Below are 18,216 nucleotides of genomic sequence, written 5' to 3'. Positions count from 1 at the left end.
CAATTCATCAATTTCATATATCAGCATTTTCAGCTTGCATAAGAATTGGCCATTTCTGATGCAAGAGGCACAGTTTGTGTGGCAGTTAGCACAACACTATCACTGGGTTTGATTCCACCGCTGACTGAAAGGAGTTTGTATGTTCTCCCATTCCTCTGGGTGCTCCAGTTTCCTCCTGTGTTCCAAAGACAGGCAGGTTAGTATGCTAATTGGTCCCATGGGTGTATTTAGGTGGCATGGTCTGGAAGGGCCTGTTACCATCTCTAAATTATAAATTATTAAAAAATTTAATCATCTCTCTATGATTTTTCCTCTCTCCATAGATGCTGTATGACCTTCCAGCACTTTTTGTTTGAATTTCTGCAGTGGCGTGGCTCATGCATGACAGTAAGAAACAAGGACACAGTGATTTCCCCACCAGCAACGAGTCCCATAAGCTTCAGATCAGAATAGCTCAGGATAACCCCTAATGAATTCAGCAGCACAACCCCTGCTGACCCATGGAGTTTGCCTGAGGGGACACAGAAAAGTGCACAGAGAACTGAAATTTGTGTCTATATGAAACCCTAACCCTGAATCAAACAGCAATATCAATCAAAGTGACCTGTGAATCTGTTATAGGGTTGTTAGTTGTCCCTCCAATTATTCTGTAGAATTTCTACACCCATCAAGGAGTCATGAAATGTTTAATATCTCATCTGAAAATCTGCACCACTGAGAGTACAGCACTCCATCATTGCTGCAGAGGATGGTCAGGATAGGGCTGGGCAGGGGTCTAGTGAGTGGGGTTGGAACCCCTGACTTCCCAGCTTTGTGACCATTCTTCCATCATGGGTGTTTATTAAACTTCAGGCAAAGGACTCCACTCAGAGACATAATCATTCATTCACTTTCACATTTGACAGCTGACAATTTCAGAAAATGAAACCCGCAGTACAGTAGCACAGTGGTTCAGTAGCAGACCTGTAGCCCTCCAGCTTCAGTGACCTAGGTTCATATCTGACCTCCGCTGCTTTCTGTGTGAAATTTGCATGTTCTCTCTATGACCTGGTTTCCCCAGGTACTCCAGTTTTCTCACACATCCTAAAGGGTTGGTAGGTTAATTGGCCACTGTCAAATACCCCCAACGCGTAAATATATAGAACGTGGAAATTTTCATTGGAGTACAGGCCCTTCAGCCCACAACATTGTACCAATCTCTGTAAACCTACTCCACAACAATCTAATGTTCCCTATCCACCCCATAACCCTCCATAAGAGTCTTTTGAATGTCTCAATTGTACCAGCTTCCACCACAACCCACGGCCATGTATTCCAGGTGCCAAAAGGCTTACCTTTGACATCTCTCCTAAACTTTCATCCATTCACCTTAAACAGATGTCCTCTGTAATTTGCTACTTTCGCCCCAGGAAAAAGGTGCTGGCTGTCCTCTTATAATCAGAATGTGGACATACAATCTCAGGAAGGGATATTACACCTTCCTAAAAACCTGGCAGCCTTATTTAGAGCATATAGGTACCTCACTGGCACCATATAGAGTTATGATTGTTACTGGCTAGCCAGTAAAGTCCTCTGTAAAGATTTTAACAATGTATTATCAAGTCTCCATATGTTTTATTGTAAGCACTGACAATGGGATGATTTTTTTTTCTTCATTCTTTCTCAGGACTTGCATTGAGGGGAAGGGGGTACAGGGAGGGGTTTTCTTGATGCTTTACATTTGGTATGATGATTGATTGATAAATATATTAAAATGATAAAATATTACAAAAAAATTAGAATGTGGGGGAGTTGATGAGAAATGGGGAAATAAAATGAAATGACTGTAAATGGATAACTGCTGGATAAAATGGACAGTGAGCTGAAAGGATCTGACTCTCAGGAAAAATAGAGTTATGAGTGTGTGGTAGGGAAAGTTTAGAGTCCTAAGGTCGACCCGACATTGTGGGTCAAAGGGCCTGTGCTGTAATTGTAGAGTACTCATGTTCCTCATCCCAGGTTAATGCAGCTCAGTCAATGGAGATGAGCAAGGATTTCCTGGCACACAACTCACTGAGTGTTGTCAGGAGCAGATAACACTGGACCAATGAGGTTACTCACCTGCGTAATCTATCTGCTGGAGCCGTAGAGGCCGTTTATCCCAGTTGGATAACTGCTCTGTTTTATCCAGTGGTTTCCCCAACACATGTTGCACAAGGAGACTGAGGCCCTTCTGTCGCTGCCTGGATCCAGACTCCAAACCTTTCTCGAATGACTTGAACACATCCACTGTTTCTCTGCAATTCTGTTTGGGAACTTGGGCTCTCTGCAGCTGAACACATAAGACAAAGTATTTCCAGCTACCAGGACTGTTCTTAACAAAAACTGTCTTATAGAGAGGTGGGGTGGGGGGGGGGGGGGGGAAGAGGAGAGAACAAAAGAGTAAACAAAAGCATCTTTAAATGTGAATAAAATACCAGACCTGCATACCACATATCCCAGGCTCCTAAAAGGGACACAATCTTTGTTTTCCAATGCTCTCTGGATGGCATGAGTGCTGAAGGAAGGGTTTCAGATAAAGTATTTTTTAAAAGGGCGAAATAGGTAGGCTGCATAAAGCTTAAGGTGGGTGTCATAAACCACCATTTTGAGAGGAGCAGGGAATTAAGGATGTGTAAACAGGAGGCCATTTATGAGTAAAAATTGTATTTTTGAGGAGGTAACAAGGAGGGTGAACAAGAGCAGAGAATTTGATCTGTCACAAATGGATTTTTGAAAGTTGCTTGATGGTCCCAGATGGCACACTGATTAAAAAAAATAAATATAATTTAATGGCATGTGGAATAAAAGTTATTGCAGCTAATTTGCATAAACAAGATGCAACGAATTGCCATACAACACTAAAGGTGATCCCTTAATCTGTTTGGTGCCATTGGTTGCTGCTCTAACAGTCCTGTGGAGTGTTTGCATCCACCCAAGAAGGTAGTGATTAAATGTTCAATTCTCATTTGAAAGATGGTACCACTGAGAATGCAGCACTCCAAGTCAAAGAGGAAAGATGGATTAAGAACACCTTCACTGGCTGAAGGCCAAGGAACATGTTGATTAGAGTCTCTGGAAGGCTATATGCAGTGAGATTCTGCAGCATTCATTGTTAGGCCACATGGAAACAAAGCAGTTTGGGAGCCAGAATAAGTTCTTCAGCACTTTAGAGACCTGTCTGTAATTCAATATGACCATGGCTGCTCATCAAATTCAGTATCCTCTTCCTCATTTCTCCCCAAATCCCAGGAATGATATCTTACTCCTTCTTGAATATAGTGAACAATTTGGCTTCTCTGCAGTAAAGAATTCCACAAGTTCACCACTCTCTGGATGAAGAAGTCTCTCAGTACTACATGGTTGCCCTGAATCTTTATACTGCAATTCCTGGCCCATCTCCCTAAAAAGGACATCCATCAAATGGGTGCCCAAGAAGAGCAAGGTGCCCTGTCTCAATGACGATCATCTGGTGGCTACCGTGATGAAGTGCTTTGAGAGGTCAGTATAGAGCAAATCAATTCCCGTCTCAGGAAGGACGTCGACCCACTTCAATTTGTCTATGGTTTCAACAGGTCAACAGTGCCAATCATCTCATTGGCACTCCACTGAATTAGATCACCTTGAGTAACAAGAACAGCTACAGCAGGTTGTTGTTCATTGAATACAGCTCAGCCTTTAGAACCATCATACCAGCAAAACTATAATCAACGCAGGGATCTGGGATACCATTTATACCTATGCAAATTGGTTCTCACTTTCTTCATCAGCAGACCTTATTCAGTGCAGATCAGCAAGATCACCTCCTACTAGCTGACCATCAATACAGGGGTGCTTCAAGGCTGCGTGCTGAGTCCCCTGCTCTATTCCCTCCTCCCTCAGGATTGTGTTGCCAAGTTTGGTTCCAATGCAATCTACAAATTCACTGATGACACCACCATTGTTGGCAAATAACAGTAAACAATGCCAGAATAAAGGATGGAAAGCAAGAATCTAATTGACAGGTGTCATAACAACAATTTTACTCTCAACATCAGCAAGACCTTGGTCTTTAGGAAGGAGAGATCAAGAGACCACACCCCTGTTTTCATTGACAGGTCTGCTATGGAGAGGGATAGTACTTTTAAATTCCTAGTATTCCATATATCAGAGGATTTCTCCGGAAGCCTTCACATCAAGGCATTTGTGAAGAAGGCACAATAACACCTCATCTTTCAAAGAAGTCTGAGGAGATTTGGCATGTCACTGAATATTCTATCAAAATTCTACAGGTGGACTATGGAAAGCATACAGATTGGTTACATCATGGCTTGGTTTGGAAACTCAAGTGCTCAGGCACAGAAGGCTGCAGAAAAAGGCAAATATAGCCAAGCACCTACCTCCTGTGCATTGAAAGCATGTATATGAGGTGCTGCTTAAGAGGGTAGCCAACATCATAAAGGACCCCCTTCACCCTGATCACAATCTCTTCTCACTGCTCCAGTCAGGAAAAAGGTACAATAATCTGAAGTCCAGCACCTCCAAGTTTAAGAACAGTTTTTATCCTACAACTATCAGGCCCTTGAACCTCCCCATACTACTCTAATCATAAACTACTCCAGGACCACCAAAGGATCTGTCTGTATTACTGAAATATCGCCCTTTTTCTTGCATTAAGTGCAACTGTGAAATTTATTTTCATATCTTTCGATATTTAATCTTTTTTTCTGTCTTGCATTTGTGGTTTTTTTTTGCTAATCCATTTGGTGTATCATATATCAGTTTGGCTGCAGCAAGTAAGAATTTTGATGGATTTGTATATTGTACTTATGACAATGAACGCGCAACTATGTATGCTAAGAGCGTTAAGTGGCATTATGGAGACACCCATGATCTGGCCACTGACTATGTGATCACCAAATAGTGATCATATGTAGCTTTGTATACTACATGTCCATGAATGCAGAATGTAACCTAGACCAACCACCCATTGTCAGAAATGTGCAAAGGACACACAAGAGTCAATAAATAACTAATGTACACAGCATTCAAGGGCTGGTTGGTTCGCGTTCTGCACACAGGACAGAAGCATTCTCCCCATGAGGCGCATGAACCCTACTTTTTCCTTGTCAACGATTGTGTTCGAAAGATTGATTGTTTTCCAATTCTGGCACCAAATTTTCTAGAAAGAATATGTTTCCCATTCTCTATGAAGTACCAGAAAAGAATTTAGCCAAGGATAAATGAATTTTTTTTCTTCCTGTATCAGGTTGGAGTCTATAAAATGAGGAGAACCCATCAGGCTTTTATAAATCTCAATGGAGGGGGGGGGGGGGGGAGGGCGGTGGAAGAGGAGAGGAGAAATTGAGTTTACTCTTTGATTAATAATCTTGCCCTTGTTTTCCTTTCTAAAAGACATAATCCTGCCTTCTTTCCTACTGCTAGCCAGATCTTGCTCAGAACAGGAGGAAATATTTTCTGATCTTTTGGGTCACAATTGCATCACAGCTTCCTAAGCATCCACTACAGCATTAGGTCTTAAAAAGGAAAAAAATTTTTTTGGAAGGACTCTGCAGGACAGGCAACATTTGTGGAAAGAGAAAGAGTTAATTTTTCAGGTCAAAGACTTTTCATTTTCCTGCTGGGTATGATAGACCATTAATACTTTGGAGCAGAATTAGGCCATTCAAATCATGGCTGTTGTATTTTTCCTTTCAACCACATTCTCCTGCCTTCTCCTTATAACTTTTGACACCCTTACAGATCAAGAGCCTATCAACCTCAACTTAAATGTACTCAATTACTTGCTTTCCATGGCGTCTGTGGCGACAAATTGTACAGATTCACCACCTTCTGGCTGAAGAAATGAACATCCTTTTATTTTGAGGCTGTGCCCTCTGGTCCTAGGATCTCCCACTACTAGAACCACATCCACTCTTTCTGGCCCTTTCAATATTCAGTAGGTTTCAATGAGATCCTTTCCCCTCATTCTTCTAAATTCCAGTGGGTAGAGTCCTGGATCCATCAAGAGCTCCTCATTTGTTAACTTTCTCATCCCTGGGCTCATTCTCATAAAACCTCCCCAGACCTTCTCCAATGCCATACATCCTTAGACATGGAGTCAAAAAGTGCTTGCAAAGCTCCAAATGTGGTCAGACCAATGCCTTGTAAATATTCAGCATTACAACTTTGCCTATACATTCTAGTCCTCTTGAAATAGAATGCTACCAACTCAACCTGCAAGTTAATCTTTAGGGACTCCCAAGTCCCTTTGGACCTCTGCTTTCTGAACTCTCTCCCCAAAATAATCTTTATTTCATTATTCCTTCTAGCAAAGTGCATGACCATATACTTCTCTACAGTGCATTCCCTACCTACTTATGTCCCTCTGCAGACTCCCTACTTGCTCAACCTGCCCTTCCACCTACCTTTGTTACACAAAATCAAAAGATATAGGAGCAGAAGTAGACACATTGGCCCATCGAGTACACTCCTCCAAACTAATCATGAGTTGATCCATCCTCCCATTCAGCCCCACTCCCCGTAACCCTTGATGCCCTGACTAATCAAATACCTGTAAATCTCAGTCTTAAATACACCCAACAACGTCACTTCCACAGTCACCTGTGGCAACAAGTTCCGATACCCTTTTATCCTGAGGTTATGCCCTCGAGTTCAAGAATCCTCCACCATGGGAAACATCCTTGCCACATCAATTCTGTCCAGGCCTTCCAGCATTTGAAAAACTTCTAAGAGGTTCCCCCTCATCCTTCTATACTCCAACGAGTACAATCCAAGAGCTAACCCTTTCATTCCTGATATAAAGTGAGTAAATTGAGCCAACATTGCATTCATCTTCTTCACCACTGACTCAACCTGGAGGCCAACCTTTAGGATATACTACATGACAATTCCCAAGTTCATTTGCATCTTGGAATTTTGAATTTTCTCACCATCCAAATAATAGTCTGCCTGTCTATTTCTTCTACCAAAGCAAATGACCATACACTTTCCAACATTACATTTCATTTGCCACCACTTTGCCCATTCTCCTAATCTATCCAGTCTCTCTGCAGCCTTTCTGTATTCTCAGCACAACTCACCTACCACTTATTTTGGTATAACCTGCAAATTTAGCCACAAAGTCATCTACTCCATAATCTAAATCATTTATGTACCACATAAAAAGAAGTGGCCCCAACACCACCCTTTGCAGAACACCACTGGTAACAGACAGCCAACCAGAGTAGGATGCCTTTATTCCTACTCTCAGGTTCGTCCCGAACAGCCAATGCACTAGCCACGCTAGTATCCTTCCTATATTTCCATAAGCTCTCATCTTGTTTAGCAGCCTTATGTGTGGCACCTTGTCAAAGGCCTTTTGAATGTCCAAATACACAACATCCACTGCATCTCCCCTGTTTATCCTACATCCACCTCATCTCCCCTTGTCTACCCTACAACCACTGACTCTTTGTCCTGCTCATTATATGCTGAGTGTTTCCAGCATATTCTCTTTTTATTTCCAATTTGCACCATCTGCTTAAGTTTAGAAGAGTAAGAAGGGATCATTGAAATATAAAAGGTGCTGAGCAGTCTTGTTCTGGAGCGGAGATAGATACTTGATAAAAAACAGGATCAAAGATTACTGCAAAATGAGAAAGTGAAGGATGTCTTCATCAAATTAACCATGATCTTGTAAAAAAGTGTAGATTTGATGGCCAAATGACCTACTCTTGTGTGTATGTTGTTGCATATTTTTAAATATTTGTATTTCCTGCAACAATTGTTAGAAAAATATTTTCAGTATTTTGGATTTTTTTTAACTTCATAATATTATTTAAACATTTTAAATCAATTGTTTAATTTTAATTGTCTTTTTGAAAGTTTCTAAATGTCAAGGATATCTTAGATTCTGGGAGTTATTTTCCCTCTCTTGAGGAATGTCTTGAACAAGGAAGCATAGTTTGAGAATATATTTCAGAGAAATTAAGGAAAATTTCTTCTCTCGTTATACAGTGAATCTTTGCCTCGGCTGTGGGCATTGGATCACTGAATATGTTCAGCCCCAGCTCAGGCCAACTCTTGGTCTATGTCTGTGGTTTTCAAACTGATCCCTAAACTCATTTCCACCTTAAACAATCCCTATGCTGTAAGTGCTTTGTGATTAGTAAGGGAATGCTTAAAATGATGTCAGGAAAAAAAGGCTATGAACCACTGCTCTAGACCCAATTGTTATTGAAATATTTTGCTTGAGAAAAATTGTCATTGGCCCATTTCCTTTGAAGTTATGAAACTGTGAACATGACGAGTCGATTAGGTATGATTAAAACAGTAGTTTTCAAACTTTTGCCTTCCACTCACATACCACCTTAAGCAATCCCTTACTTGTGACAAGTGAATTTGGGCATGTGATATGCCCTTATTCTGTTGATTGATGGATAAGGGCTGAGTGGTTCACTTCCACTCCTATCCGTTACGTTTTATGAAGGGCTAAACTGTCACCTTTCAAGGAGGTTATCAGCCATTTCTCAGGCAGAACTTAATTTTGGCTTTGATTATGACCGCATTACTTTCTGCTCACACCTGTCGCCTGTAGACCCTCGTCATTGGGTTTCAAATGTTCTCAGTCAGTACATTGGGTGTGAATGGGGCAAGTGCACCAAGTCCCAGTCCTTGTTCTACTACAGCACACAAGCTTTGAAATGATTCCGAATCCAAAGTGTGTGCTGCTTTGAAGGACGAGCTGACTGTACCCTCATTAAATTATGAGGAAGGCAGGTGGCTTTTGAATGGCAGAGCATTTTGAATTCAGGGAGCAGACAGAATGATGACTGGTCAAGGGCAAAATGACTAATGCTAATTCTAGTTTTAAAATAATCTGATAACAAACCTCTTTATGCACATTTTGGAGGTCCAGCATGCCAGCTGTGAGCTGCACCACATTCTTCAAAACTGAGTAAGACATACACAAACAATGGAGATCCCCCGCCATCGCGTAACCTGTCAAAACAAGATAACAGAGCCTCTTAAAACACCTGGCCACGACCTAGATATTAAGCAGGGGCTGGTTCTGAACTATAATCGCAAATGGGCTCCGACTGTGTGTGGAGTTTGCAGATGCTGGAGAACTGGCGCACTACATGAAAAGTGCTGGAGGAACTCAGCAGGTCACACAGCATCTGTAGAAAGCTATTTGGTGTCGAAGGGCTGAGGCCTGAACGCTCAACTGCCTATAGCTGTCCATGGATGGTGTGTAACTTGCTGAGTTAGACAACACGTGTATGAACTTGATATGAAATCACAATGAATTGTCAGATATGACTGATTCGGACACCAATGGAATGGCAGGAAGAATAATATTAATTCAAGTGCACCATGTTGGTATACTCATGGATACAACATATCATGGTAAACAACAAAAAAAAAGCATTAGGAATTGGGAACCCAGCTGAGAGTGCAACTGAAACTCCTGGTGTGGGAGTGAACATAGAACATAGAACGAGGGCCTTCTGCCCTCGATGTTGTGCTGATTCATATATTCGTTCCTAAAAAAAAAGAACTAAACCCTCCCTACCCCATACCCCAACTGAAACTCTAGCTAGTTGACTGGAACAGGGTCCCTGGTCACAAGTCAAAATGGCAATGCCCTCCAAAGTGGGAGACCAGGTGAGTGTGCACTGGGGTCCAGAATTCCAGCTGGGATTGCACTGGGATCTTTACTGCCAATGGGTATGTAATGTGAACAGGGAGCATGTTGTCAACTGAAGTGTGGCTTTGATTCCACTGGGAACTGAGGGTGTTGATCTCTCCTCCAAATGAGACTCCAGATAGAAGTACACAGAAAGCTGAGGACTACAGATGGAGTACAGCTGGGACTGTGATCCCAGCAAGAATTGCTCTGGTAACTATGACCAGAAAAAGACCAACTGACAACACACTCATACAAGGAAAATATATCAATAAGATTGAAAGAGCACAGAGAAGATTTACTAGGATGTTGCAGGGACTTGAGGAACTGAGTTACAGGGGAATATTAAATAGGTTAGGACTTTATTCCCTGGAGCGTAGAAGAATGAGGGGAGATTTCATAAAGTAATTAAAATTATGAGGGGTATAGATAAAGTTAATGCAAGTAGGCATTTCCCACTGAGGTTAGATGAGAGAAGAATTAGAAGGACATGGGTTAAGGGCAAAAGGTGAAATGTTCAAAGGGTACATGGGGGGGGGGGGGGGGGAACCAATTCATGCAGAGAGTGGTGTGAGTATGGAATGAGCAGCCAGCTGAAGTGTTAAATGTGGGCTCAATTTTGACATTTCAGAAAATGTTGATAGGTACATGGAGGAGTATTGAGGGCTGTAGTCCGGGTGCAGGTCAGTGGGACTAGGCAGAATACCAACTTGGCAGAGACCAGATGGCCTATTTCTGTACTGTACTGTTCTATGGTTCAAAATTCCTACAATTCATCCAACAAGCTGTGAAGCCCAGTTTGACCTGAAGCACTGATGATGTCTTCTGGGCTCAGGGACTGCTTGTAAGCTTTCCTGGTCAAGTGCCTTGTAAGACTAGGAATACAGCAGGGAGCGGACTGGGTATCAGAGCTCTAGCTAGTAGAGCATTGAAAAATAGCCCTCTGACAGAAGTAAACCTGGAACAGGGCTCCCAGGCACAAGCTGACTCACCATCCAATAGTGCACTGGGAACTGAAAGTACAATGGGATCTGGGAAGTCAGTTACAAACACATTGGGAACTGGAACTACAGTTGGGAGTACATTGGGAATGAGGAACATTGGGTGCAAGCAAAGTGGAAACAGAAACTGCTTGCTTGGAATACCCTGGCAATTGAGATCTCAGCTGAGAATGCACAGGAAGCAAGAATGTAGCTGGGAATACAGTGTAAATAGCTTGAAATGCCCTATATACTGGCACCCCAGCAACAGCTGCACAGGAAACTGGATTTCCAGCTCAGTGTTCATGAGGACCCAGAGTACGTGTAAGACAGCAGATTTGGGAACAGTTACACAGAGCATTTACCCATCCTGAGCACCCAGTTGCATGCTATTTCAATCCTTCATCCCATTCCCACTCTACTTGTCTGTCCTGGATCTTCTCTCCTGCCAGAGTGAAGTCCAACATAAACTAGAGGAAGAAAACCTCATATTCTACCTGGGCTGCCAATAATATTAACATATATTGGAAAAAAAAATTCAGGTAATGAGTCCCCTTTCTCTTTTTCAATATTCTTTCTACCCTTCCACTTTCCTTCTGTTTTTGTTCCCTTTCCCACTGACTCCCATCCACCCTCCAACTCATTCTCATCCCCCTCCTCTTTACTTCCATCCCATCTCTCCATTAGATTATTTTGTTTTCCCCCTCTCCCATCCCACCCTTCAGTTCCATCCAGTCTCTCATCTTCTATCCTAATCAGATCCCAGCAGTGGTAACTACTCTAATCACCAACTCCACCCTGCATGACTCATCTTCCTTCACCTGATTCCTTTGCTTTTCTTGCCTCTCCCTCCCTTTGTCTGCCATTTGCCAATCTACTGCCTCTGTCTGTCATGCTGCAATTCTCTCTGGTTCACCAACACCACACGGACCTCTGTCCTGCACCTCCCACCCTCCTCTTTTTGATGAAGACTTCCAGCCCGAAACACTGACATTCTTTTTTTCCCACTGAGGCTGCTCGACCCACTGAGTTCCTCAGCAGATGGTGTTTAGGAACAGTGCAACAACTTGGAACAGAAAGCTGGTGCACTGATTTCTGGGGCCTGTGCTGGAAATGAACCAGAAAATGGAGGCGCAATTGGGTGGAGATTGGAAAGCGCACTAGGGAAACACAGCTGAGAGCACAGTGTGAATTGGTAACAGATGAAAATCCTGCGTGAACATCCCTGAGAATACACCAGGAAAACTTGGGGAATACACTGGGAACATAAGACTGGGAAATAGGAAAAGCATGGAGTATGTTAGGAATACAGGAAAACTTGAAAAAAATAAAGAAAAAAATCTTCACAATCCATTCTGATTCTAGATACCCAGTTTAGTTATGGTTCTGTCACTGAATAAAGACTGTATGAACTGTGCAAATTCATGTTCCTGGCCCGGATATTCTGATTCCTTCATGAGATGAGGCAGATCCAAAAGGTAGACACAATCCTTCAAGGCAATCTGGAGGATAGACACCCGGGCTTTGGACCACGCTGTGAAAGTGGGCCTCCATTCAGTGTCAATGCCCACAACACCACCAGCCTAGAAGGAAAACACAGACACTGTTATAGAGGGGGTCACCCAGCATTAACTCATCGTAAGGGCTACATTGATACAAGAATATGGAACTAATCAGGTCCTAAGTGATGTGGGACAGAGCCTCGACAAATGAAGAGGAGCCCCAGAGAGAATGCATTAAATATGGTGAAGAGAGTTGGTGGTAGCTGTCATGTAGACGTGACATTGCTTAATTCATTGTTTCATTCAGAAGTAAAATGGTTCTCCCCAGTACACAATATATATGAGTGATGATGCCACCCCACTGGGCATCCTACACATGCAGACACACATAACATGCTCTCCTCACCCCCTTCACAAAATAAATGCTTTGTGAAAATAACATATGGGCAGCACTATTGCTACAATAACTATGTGGCACCCCTGGACTAATGGTGAGGATGATGAATAAACTATAAAGTAAGTATGCAATATTAAACTGCCAAGTCACTGAACATAGCTCTTCAGTCACGGGGAACGTTTGTCCCTCTGTTATCATCTCGGAGAGGTAGAATCCATCAAGGTACTTTGCCATTTCTCCGGACTCTTTGCTTTTGGGGGTGGTATCTCAGTTGGTGATGAGGACTGTGAAGTTTGTCTTTGGTGAATCACATTTGGACATTGCATAGGACTGTGTTGTTGTTCAGGGCTGCTTTGTTGAGATGTGGGATTGCTTGGTTGAGTCAGAGCCCCATCCCTCGAATGTAATTCTGGAATATTCACAGTAGGATAGGCCCTTAGAGTTTCATTTCAAGAAGCAAAGGCCCATGAATTTCATCTGGTATCTCATCAGGATCTTTAGCCTGAGTGTGGCCATAGGATCATCCACTGCTCTCAATTGATATGATGTGTTGCTTTCATATTTTAGTTCCCACCAGTATACAATAAGAACAAGGACTTCATTTTTTAAGGATAACTCCTCTCACCCATGGTCCCCTATTATCCCGCTCCTAATCCTACTGGCAACGCGTCTTCTGCCAGAGTAACTTCTTTGGGTCATAGTGGACAAGAACATTGTCGCTTGATGTTAGTATTTCTTTCAAGTGGTCCACTACGCGACTAGTCTCGTCATTCAAATGCCACTTGTTTTTTTTAAACAGTTGGTTTAGTGGGCTGCACAGCATTGACATATTTGGGACATGCTTCCAATAATGTTTAACCAAGCCCAGGAATGATTGCAATTTGGCTTGGTTTGTTGGGTAAGGTGCTCTGCAAACCACTTCAGTGCCAGCATTGTCTATTCATACTCCTTTGCTGTTAATTGTAAAGCTCAGATATACGATGGTAGGTACTATAAATACACATTTGTCTTAGAGCAGGGAGATGTTTACTTAGGACCTTTTTTAGAGTCGTCTCAACCAGTAATTATAATGTCATTGAGGTAGCAACATACATTAAGTCCATGCAATAATTTTTCCATGACTGCTTGAAATATGGCCAGGGCTGTTGATATTTCATATGGTATAGATGAATAACCCAAACGAGTACTGATCGCCAAATATTTCTTTGAGTTGTAATCCAATTCTACTTGTTGGTATGCTTGCGATAAATCTAACAGTGAATTTCTTTCCTCTGTTCAAGATTTGGAATAATTGTTCTGGTATCTGTTAAGCCTGGTTAATGGTGGCTTTGTAATCACCACAAATTTGAATTTCCCCGTTGGCCTTTTGCACTGGTACGATGAGAGCTGTCCATCGCTGTATTGGATTTTTTCAAATATTCCCTCGTCTTCCAATCTGTTAAGTTTTGCTTCAATCTTTCCTTTTCCGGCAAAAGGTACCATTCTGGGTTTAAAAAACTTAAGTCAAACGCCAGGTTTCAAGTGTAATTTCACTTGGACTCATTGGATTTTTCCCAGACATTTTTTGAAAACCTATTTCTTGAGAACTACTTCCAGTCTTGACTTGTCTTTATCTTCAAGTAAGTTAATTATAGATCCAATTTCCATCTAATCTAGTTGAATGTAGGATAGTCAGTTTCTTTTGAACAATGCTGGCCCTTTGATGTCAACGATGTTGAGGGGTAGTCGACTCGGTGCTTGTTCCTTATATTTCACGTTTACGTTGCATTTTCCAAACATCTTGACTTTCTCCCCTGTGACTGTTTTTAACACTGTGTCAGCCCGGTTAATGGCAAGGTGAAACTGCTACTCCTGTGTCCAGCTCCATTTCAAGAGGGTCGTTGATGATTTTCATCTTGACATAGAATTCTGATTTCCTATCATTAAATCCGCAATCAAATCATTCCACAGTCATATCAGTTCTCTTCCAAATCCACGAACTGCTCAAAACTGTGTCTCCGCCATTTTGTATCTTCTTTTCTTTGTTCCATGTGCTTGAGCCTGTGGGGCCCACTGTGGTGAAAATATTGCATTTCCCTTTTAAATGTTCAATTTTATGTTTGAAGCATAGAGGGAGTTTGATTCAATCCTCTTCACTAGTCTATCATGTATTTGATGTTCAGAAAGCACTGCATGCAGAGACGTGAGGCTTCATTCATTGTTTAATACAGAACTAAAATGGTTCCCCCCAGAACACAGTATATAGGAGTGATGACATCACCATGCCCAGCATGATGACGTCATACGTACGCAGGCATATATACGTAACAAAAGCAGAATATCAGTTGGAGTTGAAAGAATGGGAAGAAGGAAGGGAGCAGGGGTACAAGGGAGGGCAAGAAAAGGAATAGGAGAGGGAGAAAAAGTGTGTGTGTGTGGTGGGAAGGAAGAGAAGGGTTGGGAGGGGGAGGTAGAGGCACATCAGGTGGGGAGACACCTGCAGGGGAGACAAGACAGAGGGACACAGTAGAGTTACATTAATTGTCATCCAATTGTACAAGTACAACATGACAAAAACAGCCTTCTCCGATTCTCAGTGCAAAATCATATAAACCAGACATAACATATACAGTCCAATAATGCAAATGCAGAACATATTTACATGCATAAAAATAAATAAATATTGTTTAATAAACAGTAGGCTCAGAGAGTTTGCGGGAAGTGAGGGAGTATAAAGAAACAGCAAGTGAGGAGAAATCAGAGGAGGAAGGACGAAGAAGCTAGGGAATCAAAATCAGGATTTATTGTCACGAAATTCGGTGTTTTGTGGCAGTATCAGAGTGCAAACGTGCAGATTATAACCACCTTACATTAGTATTAAAAAAAATAAAAGTAATAGTGTATGAAAAGTAAGGTAGTGTCTTTGGTTCACTGATCACTGATGGCAGCAGGAAAGAAGCTGTCCTTATGCTGTTGAGTGCCGTATTTAGGTTCCAGTTTTTCACGATGGTAGCAGTGAAGAGGGTGGGGCCTGCATGGTGAGGGTCTTTGAGAATAGAGGCTGCTTTTTGACACCACCTCATGTAGATGTACTCGATGGGAGTGAAGATTGGTGCCTGTGTTGTCGCAGGCTGAGTTAATAACCCTCTGAAGTTTATTCTTATCCTCGAGTTGGTGCCTCCATATCAGGCAGTGATGCAACCAGCCAAAATGCTCTCCACAGTGCACCTGTAGAAGTTTACGATAGTCTTCGGGGAAATACATTATCTCCTCAGATACCTCACAAAGTATAGCTGCTGGCAAGTCGCCTTTGTGATTGCATCAACATGGAAGCTCCAGGACAGATCCTCAGAGATGTTGACACCTCTCCACTACTGAGCCCTCGATGAGGAGGACTTGGTTGTGTTCCCCTGACTTCCTCTTGAAGTCCACAATCACCCTCTTGGTTTTGCCGATGTTGAGCTCAAGGTTGTTGTCGTTACACCATTCAAAGAGCTGATCTATCTCTGCCCTGTACACTTCCTCAATGCATTTCATGATTCTGTTGACAACTGTGGTGTCATCGGCAAACTTGGAGATAGCATTGGAATTGTGCCTGGCCGCACAGTCATGGGTGTATAAAGAGTTGAGAAGTGGGCAAAGCGTGCATCCTTGGGGGGCACCTGTGTTGATAATCAGTGAGGAGGAGTTGTTGTTTGCAATTCGTACTGACTGTGGTCTTCCAATTAGAAAGTTAAGGATCTAGTTGCAGAAAGTAGCTTCTTGATCAGCACTGAGGGAATAATAGTATTGAAGGCCAAGCTAGAGTCGATGAAGAGCAGCCGTTTGTATGAATTGCTATTTTTGAGGTGATCCAGAGCTGAGTGGAGAGCCAGCGATATTGTATCTGCTGTGAAGCAATTGTGACAATAGGCGAATTGCAGCGGGTCCAGATCTTTGTTAAGGTATGTGCTAATTCTAGCCATGACCAGCCTCTCAAAGCATTTCATCAAAGAAGAAGTTAGTGCTACTGGGCAGTAGTCCTTCAGGCAGCTCACACTACTCTTCTTGGCACCTCTGACTGCTGCAGTGAGAGGTTGAAAACGTCTGTGAACACTCCGGCTAGTTGGTTGGCACAGATCTTCAGTACCCTGCCATCTATGCCGTCAAGGCCTGACGCCTTGTGAGGGTTCATCCACTTGAATGATGTTTTGACGTTACTCCCGGAGTTACTCTCAGGGTCCTTAGCCTTTTCAGGGATTTTAGTAGGCACTGTTTGGTTCTTCTTCTCAAAGGAGAAGGTGGAGAGGATATTTACCAGGGTGTTATTTGGATTGGAAAACCAGTCTTATGAGGCATGGTTAGCAGAGCTAGAACTTTTCTCTATGGAGTATAGAAGAATGAGAGGAGACTTAATAGAGGTCTACAAAATTATGAGAACATAGATAGGATGGGCAGCCAGTACCTGTTTCCCAGGGTGGGAATAGCAAACACCAGTGAAGGGAGGGAAGTTTAGGGGAGACATCAGAGGTAGGTTTTTTTATGCAGAGAGTTGCGGGTGCTTGGAATGCTTTGCCAGGGATGGTGGTGGAGGCTGAAACATTAGTGTCATTTAAGAGATTCTTAGACAGGCACATGGATGGAGGAAAAGTAGAGGGTTACAGGGTAGGGAGGGCTTAGTACCTTTTTTTTAAAAATATATTGGTTGGCAAGACATCATGGGCCGAAGGGCCTGTACTATGCTGTAGTGTTATATGTTTTAATGCGAATCCAGAGAAAGAAAGGGATTTGGAGGCAGAATGGGGTAACTTGGGTTAAAGAGGCAAGAGATAGGAGGTCTGGTGGTGAAGAGAGGAAAACTGAGGGGATAAAAAATAGGGACATGGGTTTGGAATGGGAGGACTGGAGGAGAGAGAATGGTACTGGGGACAACGCAGTGTCAAGAGAAGAACAGATGGGGCCGGAGAGAAGAGGAGCTGGTAAGAGGGCAAGGAGTTTGCATTAGGAATGAAGCACATAGAAGAAGACATCAGGTAAGGGATAGGAGAGTAGTATTTATGAGGAAGGGGAGATAAGAAAAAGTAGAGGGAGGGTGACTGATCCTGCCTGAGTTTGGTCACAAATATGATAGAGGGACCTTGTGGTTCTGACCTGTAGAACCCGAGCTGCACAGCTCTTTAACTGATCCAGATGCTCCACAAAATAAATACTTTCTGTCGGAATTGGTAGCTGGTAGAAGTTCCTCTTTTTCTCCTTGAGACACTCCTCTCTGGAGCTGCTCTCTAACTCGACTCTAAGTATAGATTTAAGAAATAGAATATTAGACACAGGCACCGCCACAACAGTCAACAGAAACATCGTGATTCTCTCATGACATTGCGTACGGTTAACATAGTGGTTGGTGCAACACCATTACAGCACAAGCGAACCAGGTTCGAATCTGGAGCTGTCTGTAAGGAGTTTGTATGTTCTCCCCGTGTCTGTGTAGGTTTCTTTCTGATGCTTCACTTTCCTATCACTCTTGAAAACATACAGGAGTTGTAGGTTAATTGGGGGTATTTGGGTGGCACAGGCTCATGGGCTAGATGGGCCTGTTACTGTGCTCTTATAATTTTAAAAAAATGTAAACCTGAAAAGAACAGCTTCATAGTAATGCAAGAATACAAGGAAAAAGAACTGGAGGAGGCCATA

At 42.6% G+C, this 18,216-nt stretch overlaps 1 protein-coding gene across 15 annotated transcripts in view; it reads right to left on the bottom strand.

Annotated features, from left to right (window-relative positions):
* The window catches only part of exd3 (exonuclease 3'-5' domain containing 3), a 291,961-nt gene that overhangs the window by 92,477 nt on the left and 181,268 nt on the right, over positions 1-18,216 (bottom strand). For all 15 annotated transcript variants that reach the window (XM_069935253.1, XM_069935270.1, XM_069935262.1 and 12 more), the window contains 4 exons: positions 17,677-17,818; positions 12,038-12,251; positions 8,891-9,000; positions 2,101-2,311 (listed from right to left, as the gene is read on the bottom strand). In XM_069935253.1, the coding sequence (XP_069791354.1) occupies positions 2,101-2,311; positions 8,891-9,000; positions 12,038-12,251; positions 17,677-17,818 (677 nt within the window). The remainder of the gene's footprint in view (positions 1-2,100; positions 2,312-8,890; positions 9,001-12,037; positions 12,252-17,676; positions 17,819-18,216) is intronic.

The sequence above is a fragment of the Narcine bancroftii genome, chromosome 1, assembly GCF_036971445.1.
Source record: "Narcine bancroftii isolate sNarBan1 chromosome 1, sNarBan1.hap1, whole genome shotgun sequence".
NCBI lineage: Eukaryota > Metazoa > Chordata > Chondrichthyes > Torpediniformes > Narcinidae > Narcine > Narcine bancroftii.
The sequence above is the reverse complement of the archived record's forward strand: the minus strand, read 5'-3'. Positions and strand labels throughout refer to the sequence as shown.